This window comes from Galeopterus variegatus, unplaced genomic scaffold (genome assembly GCF_000696425.1).
Source record: "Galeopterus variegatus unplaced genomic scaffold, G_variegatus-3.0.2 Scaffold18, whole genome shotgun sequence".
Lineage (NCBI taxonomy): Eukaryota > Metazoa > Chordata > Mammalia > Dermoptera > Cynocephalidae > Galeopterus > Galeopterus variegatus.
In genome coordinates this window covers 734595-741933 of record NW_007726129.1, presented here as the reverse complement: position 1 = coordinate 741933, position 7339 = coordinate 734595, and the positions used below count along the sequence as shown (strand labels likewise).

At 59.1% G+C, this 7339-nt stretch overlaps 1 protein-coding gene across 1 annotated transcript in view; it reads right to left on the bottom strand.

The window, feature by feature from the left end:
• Nucleotides 1-7339, bottom strand: part of SMPD3 (sphingomyelin phosphodiesterase 3, neutral membrane (neutral sphingomyelinase II)) — an 87582-nt gene that overhangs the window by 10332 nt on the left and 69911 nt on the right. The window contains exon 3 of the mRNA XM_008567099.1: nucleotides 542-2077. Within this exon, the coding sequence (XP_008565321.1) occupies nucleotides 542-1861 (1320 nt within the window). The 5' untranslated portion in view covers nucleotides 1862-2077. The remainder of the gene's footprint in view (nucleotides 1-541; nucleotides 2078-7339) is intronic.

Below are 7339 nucleotides of genomic sequence, written 5' to 3'. Positions count from 1 at the left end.
GGGGGGGGGGGGGTTGTCCAGGCTGGTGAAACTGGTGGCCTTAGCAAGCAGGGCGTACCAAGGGGTCTGGGGGCCTGAGAGTCCCATCTGCCCACCTGCAGCTCTTGGCCTGCACTGGTTTCCCCGCCTTGCGTGAACAGGCCTTCTCTTCTTCCTCCTCTTGTCACCACCAGCATTGCCACGACCACCATCACCAACAGTGCTACTAGAGCAAAGGCTCTGAGCCCTCCCAGGCTTCACCGCTCTGGTCCACTCCCCGTCCCCATTTTATAGATGGGGAAATGGTGGCTCAGAGATCTGAGGGATGGGCCCAAGATCACCCAGTGAGGTCTGTTGAGCCGGGAGCCTTGGCTCTTGCTCCTATATTCATATTTCCCTCATCCCTAAGCTGGGGCCCTCTCGTCCAGCTACGTGAATGGGCTTGTCTGCCTCCCACTCTGGTCCCCCAAGATAGTGAGGACTCCCCGGCTGCAGCCCACCTCCCCACATGGCTCTGGGACCAGCCAGCACGTAGCACTCGGGCTGGGCCAAGGCCTCCTACCTTGAGAAACAGAGCTCCCTTAGAGGCCAGGGCATCGATGCTCCCCCCGTCGGGGTAACAGTGATAGGCCACGTCCATGATAGGGTAGCGGCTGGCAAAGAGGAGGCCACTGTTGAGGGCCTTGAAGCTGCAGCAGCCGCGGCAGCCGTAGACCCCGACGTCATACAGGATGTACTCGAAGTAGCCATGCAGCTGGTCTTTCAACTTGGCAGCTGCCCGCTTGTCAAAAACCTCCTGCAGGCACAGGAAGTCCAGGTTGGCCGGGAAGAAGGCCGAGACCTCGTGGTCAAAGGCCTCGTCCGGGTGCCGCCTCTTGCGCGCGGCTGCCTTCTTCACCACCGAGGCCTTGTACAGGAGCTTGCTGTTGGCGCCCGGCTCCCCGCCGCCGCCACTGCTGTCCGGCCCGGCTCGTGCCTTCACCAGGGACTCCCTGGAGGCCGAGGGGCTGCCCAGGCTCCCCGAATCCCCATCCCGCTGATTGTGGTTGGGCATCTGGCCCCTCGGGCCCTCGCCGGCCCCGTTCCTGGCCTGGCTCCCGGTGGCAGGGTCTTCGGCTTCGGGTGGTCGGCCCCCCTCCTCTCCACCGATGCGCACAATGCAGGCATCCTCAAGGCCGCAATCAGCTGGATTCCGGGAAGCCGGGCTGTTGACAGCCTCCTCACTGGAGTGACGCCCACCATCGCCCTTGTATTCCACGGAGGCTGTCCTCTTAATGCTCCCAGGGATGGCCCGGGCCACGCCATCGCCACCCTGCGGTGACACCAGGCTGCTGAAGCTGGCCGCACTGATGGAGGTGTTGGTGGGTGAATCGATGTAGATTTTGATTTGGGGCCGGGCGGCCCCATTGCGGATTCTCTGCCCGATCTCTTTGGCCCGTGCTTGGGTGTTAGAAAGGTTGTTGAGCCTCGCCAGCGAGTCAGGGAGGAGGCAGAGGTTGGCAGTGGTGAAGCAGAAGCTCCTGCCAGCCCCTGGACCCTTCCATTCACTGAGCAGGGCTGCCCCTCCAGCTGGGCCCTTGTCTTCCAGCCGTGAATAGATGTAGGGCCGGCGGGCAGACTGCAGCGGGGACCAGAGGAGGAAGCCGAGAAACGCGAAGGGCAGTGCGGCCACCAGGAGGGCCAGGTAGACGGGTGTGAAGAGGATGGTGCTGAGCAGCTGGAGGCAGCACGGGCAGTCTGGCTGGCGCTTCTCGTAGGTGGTAGGTATGAAGAAGGCCGCGAGCCGGTTCAGCAGCCAGTAACATGGGAAGATGAGGGCCCAGGACACACAGTGCAGGGCGGACAGACAGCTATTAGGAAAGGGGGTCGTGTACAAAACCATCGCAGCTCACTGGGCGCCGCAACCGGCCCTACTACATGGTGTCCGTGGCAGCTGCGGGCACTTTCCTGGGCAGGAGTGGGCAAGTGGGGGGTGCAGCTGGAGGAGGGGTCACCTCCTGGTGAGATGCAATTCTGGCTGGACAGTGGTGAGTGTCGGCCAAATGGTCATGGTTCACCTCAGTGGGCCATGCTGGGACACCCAGGCCTGCTGGAGAGCCTGCAGAGACAGAAAGTGAGGAGCTTTTATTGATCTTTAGGGGAACAGGCTGGGTGCTGGGGCCATTGTCCCAGCTCACCCCATTCCTGCCTCCTCTGTCATGAGCAGGACTGTTCTGAGGACCAGGCCGGAGCCATGGTGGTCTCACACAGGGCATCTGGTGGCCAAGAGACAGTCCGGCATGCCCTATATGCCTGTGTGTGTGTGGTTCTGTTGGCGTAAATAGCTTAGTGACATGACTATCCCTAACTGATCATCTTGACCTTGTAAACTAAATGCTTGAAAAATGGCCCAGGTTTTTGGAGGGTCACAGCTTTGTGGGCCCAAAAAGGGGCAGGCTGGGGATCCTAGAGGGTGCCTGGGCTGACTTTGGCCGGGAGCAGCTAAAGGCCCCTCAGGACCCAGGAGTATGTTTAGAATGAGCAGACAGATGATCCTGGTCGGAGAAGCCATAAACACGTCTACCTGTCACTGACAAAGCAGGAACAAACAGCAGAGAAAAAAGGCCAGAGAGTCCCAGAGCAGAGGGCGGCCCCACCACACATACCAGGCCCCAGATGTGGCCCTGCTTGCAGCATTAGACCAAGCCCTGTGTGCCCACTCCTACTGACCCCCAGCCATCAAGGACTCAGGCACAACCTGTGCCTTACCAACTTCCAGAGTGATCAGAGTCACCCAGTTATAGTAACCTAACAGTCCCTGTGATTTATGGAGAAGCTCCCTGGCCCTGCGTGAGTCAGGCCAGGCTCTAATGGCTCTCCCACATGTCCTGCAAGATGCAGCCCTAGCGAAGGCCCACAGCTATCCAAATAAGCCCACCCCAGGTCTCCGTTCCAGGCTGTGTAGGAGCAACAGTGTGTCTCAGAGCAGGCCCCAGGGCCCCAGCTGGGAGTGGCCACCAGGTCCATTCATTGTGCTGAATGTAAAATCAATAGACAAGAGTCTGGAGTGTTTACCCAGCCTCCAGGGACACGCCAGCAATCACTGTGGAGAAGCTGCTATAAGCATTATCCAGAATTTTCATTACCACATCAGCTGGGTGTCTGTTTCCTGCCTTGTCTCACTGACCCAACCCAGTTTCTGCCCTGGCACCTGGTGGGGCTGAGCCCACGGTGCCCTCCATCCTGGCCCCACACCCTCTCTTCCTCCTCCTGTATCTCTGGTAATCCAAGCCAGGGACCTGGATGTTACCTGGACTCTCGTCTCCCTCAGTCCCCGCTGGAACCCCTGCACTGGGCCAGGACTGCATCACCCTTCACCAACTTTGTCAGCCTCCATCCTCCACATGATGGCTGGAGGGACCTTCTCTGTCTAACCCGGCTGTGTGCCAGCCGCCTCCCACCCACTGGGGGCCTCTGGTCTCCTTGGCCAGGCCTGCTGGTCTGTGCAGCCCCACCCCCTCTGCCCCTCGTCTCACCCACCCTTCCTCCTGCCAGACTCAGCTTAGAAATCACCTCCTCAGAAAGCATCTGCTGCCTCCCCTTGCCATGTGGTAGGTACCTCCTCTGGGGGCTCCTGTCCCCCTTGCAAGTGGCCGGGTCTCTGCAGTTCTGTATCACAAATGCTATGGGACACACCCACCTCCCTGGCAGACCTGGAGCTTCTAGAAAGAAGGGGCTGCTTGAGGCTGCCATGGAGCCACAGACTGGCACCGGTGGGCACCCAGGAGATGGGACGAAGGCATGGAGGCCGACCCACGATGCCTCAGGCCAGAGCCCAGGCAGCTGTTTTCCCACCAGCCCCCTGGTGTGAGGACGGGGTTTCTGTGAGGTATGTCTGTGGCCAGTGTCTCCAGGATGAACCTAGGCTTGTGGCTGCGTCTGGTTCTGACACATGCATTTCACAAGGATTCTACTTTCTTTAGGGGAAATCACTTTGAAGTGACACTGGAAGGTTACAGTTTGGAACCACAGCCATGGGAAATGGCTCCTTCGCAGCCAGCTCTGCCTGGGACCTCAGTGAAATATGGGACCTGTGCTGTACCACTCTGCAGCCAGTGCTCAGTGCTCAGAGGGGCTGGTGGGTGTCTGCAGCCCTCTCACGCCTGCCATCTGGCTTGGGAGACTGCATTACGTCCTCACCGTTCTTTCTTTAAGATCCCAGTGGTTTCCTCCCTGCGAGAGGAATCTGGCCTCCAGAGTGGGAGTGACCGCCTACTCACTGTCCCATGCAGGCTGGGTGGGCTCGGCCACCCTCAGCAAATGTCAGCCCGCACTGTGTGGAGCTGGCTGGCTGCAGACGGGTAGAGAGAGATCTACAGGAGAGGACATGGAGCCACACGGACGTGTCTCTGCTGGACCCACTGGGGCCAAAGGAAGAGCCTACAGGTCCTGTCCCTGTGGGGCAATGGGGAATGGGATGAGGTCTCCCAAGGCTCCCCAGCTACCAGTAGTCCCTGCAGTTGGCACCAAGATCCTAGGGTAGGAGTCCAGGCAAGATCTTGAGGCCACCTGTCATGGAGAAGGCCCACTCCCGTCTCCCTCACTCTTTCCTCCTCATCTCTGGCCTGAGGTCACCACCCCATCCCAGCCAACACCATCTTCACCAGAGCTCCTGTACCACCCCGGTGCCGTCCTGCTGTCCTCAGTCTCAGCCACGGCCCCAAACCCACCTGCACCGAGCTCAGAAGGATCTTCCTAATCCTGCTCTGATCATCCCTCTCCCTTTGGTGGTCCCATTGTCGTAGGAGACAAAGTCCAGTCTCCCAATCTCTGTTGAGGGGCTCTTTGGGCTCCTGCCCCTACCAGCTCTTTCTTCACCTACCCCCACCTCAGCTCCACCTGCAGGAGGGGCCCCCAGCACCTTAGGAGTGCCCGCTGCCTGACTGCCGGGCCTTTGCACCTGCTGGGCTCTCTGTCTGAAACCCCTGTCCCCCTTGTCTGCTATCAGCTCCTCCTCGCCCTTCAGGGCTCAGCTGAGATGCTTTCTCTTTGGAGGAGGGGGTCTTTCTTGACCCCATTCAAGGCTGCCTGTGACCCCCAAAATCCTCTCCACACTATGCTGTCATCCTGGCAGGAGATAGAGCTGTTTACTATCTGGGACGCCCAACAACCACTACAGTGATCCTCTAAGATGTGAAAGACCCAAGCATCCCAGCCCTTCCTGCTGCCATCCCAGGCTAACCACAGCTACCCCAGGTGCCCCTGTCCGGAACCCCTCACCTGCTGACCCTCGTGCAATGCCCTGGACAGGAGGAGCCCTCCCAGGGGCTGCCCACCCACCCGGCTCCCGTGTGCAGCCCCTGCATCTACACACAGAAGCTGCTGACACAGCAGACACAAAAGGGATTTCCATCGATAGAGCTGTTTTCTAATGCTCTGTGGTTAATTATTTTGTCTCAGGGAAATGAAAGTAGGGTAAACAAACAACAACACAGTAATTAGTCTGATCTACACTTCCCCCTGAAAGAGGAGAGCTGGAGTTAAACATTAGAGCTGGCAACTTCTCAGAGAATCCGTGAGTCCTCAGAGAGGCAGCCAGGGCAGGACGTGGCTCTGCCAGGGCTGGTGCACGCAGGGGCTCAGCCGCACCCCTTCTCTGTCTCCTCCTGCCTGCGCTCCTCCAGCGGGGTTGGGCCGTTGCGGGTGAGCCCAGCCCAGCCCAGCCTCCGTCTCTGGGTGAGGGACTCCATCCTCTCCTCCACGCCCCGGGTCTCTGCTTCCATGTCCTTAGGCTGGCACCTTTGCCAAGTGAAGTCCACTGTGGCACCTCTGGTGGGGTTGGCAGGTCCCTCAAAGGCCATGTGTGCTGAGCTGTCACAGCTCAACCTCATAGGCTGGACTGTTCTTCCAGGGTTCTTTATTTTAGAGCCAATTACTATCCCCAGGTTTGTCCTCTTTGCAAATCCTGGTGTGTGGCTTCCAGCGTTGCCGCCCCCGCCCCCAACACCATGGTCTCCAGAGCTGAGTTGCAGTCCCAGATGCCCTGAGGTCCTCATGCATCCTGGCAGGCCTCATGCTCACTCCTGAGCCCTGGGGTCAGGTCAGTGTACGGGGCTACGTGGGGCCCCAAGGCAGTGTCCCTGGAAGTCCACCTCCATCCTAGAATGGAGGCTAGGCTCACCCCCTCACCCTCGGCTTCACTGTTCAGCACTCAGCTGGGGCTCAGGAGCCGGGCTGACCTGAACGACGTCCTGGCTCTGGGCATGACATGTGCATAGCAATAACTACTTCCCAGGGCTAGCAGGAGGACTACTAGGGACCAGGCTGGTGACCCGGCCAGCCCTGCTTCCTTCCGTGCACACTCTCCCCTCCTTGTAGGACCTCCAACCACTCCCCCGCTGAGATTGGCCTACGTGCCTGGTTTGCTCTCCCCAGCCTGTGGTTGTGTGCACTGCTCTGGGGGTCAGCCTGAGCCCACCCACGGAACTTCCAGAATTCTTGATAGACCTAAAGTGCCTTCAGGATCCTCAGAGACGCCATCCACATGTAGGTCAGAGCTGCCAGCCTTCACTAACTTGTGTATCTCCCCTGCATTGACTGGACTGGGCCTGACTGTAACAAGGAGACAGGGCTGTGGAGCCAGGACAGACAGAGGGAGCAGAGAGCTCCATGGTTCAAAGGTTGAGCCAAGTAGGAGGGGAACTTTCCCAGGGAGATTTGGGAGCCCAGACAAACCTAAGTCCATTTGGGAGAAGAGGAGGCAGACAAGTCCTGGGCAGAACCCAGGTCACAGCCACAGCCACTCCTGGGTAGGTCAGGAGCATTGACAACAGGCAGCTCCACACTGTGGCTCCTCCTACTGATTACTGACAATCTGCAGTTAACCTGTCAACATCGGGACACCTGATTGCTAACATGTGACCTGTAGGTGCCACAGCATGGGAAGAGGGGGACTGTGGTGCTCAGAGGGTCCCAGACACTGGCATGAGGACTCAGGGGCTGGCTGATCTGCCATCACCAGGGAAGGGCACCCTCAGGAACAGAGCCTGGCCAGGATGGTCCTGTCTGGGCAAGCTGTGGTGCAGGACCTCTGCTCCTGGATGCTAAACACCACTGGCACCAAGACAGCCACCCTACTCCCCACTCCCACTCAGCATTTCCTGCTGTCTGGGAAATGGATGTGGCAGGTGTGCTGGTGCACAGGACTTGCCTGCACAGCGGCTCAAAGAGGCCTCTGTGGATGCTGGCTTTGAATTTGAATTTCTCCTGCAGCAGGAAGGTGAGCCAGCCAGACTAGTTCTGCTGGCCAGGGCCTGCCTCTGAGGAAGCCAACACTATCTTCTAGGGATTTCAGAGTTGATGAGGGTTGGGAGTTCCTCCA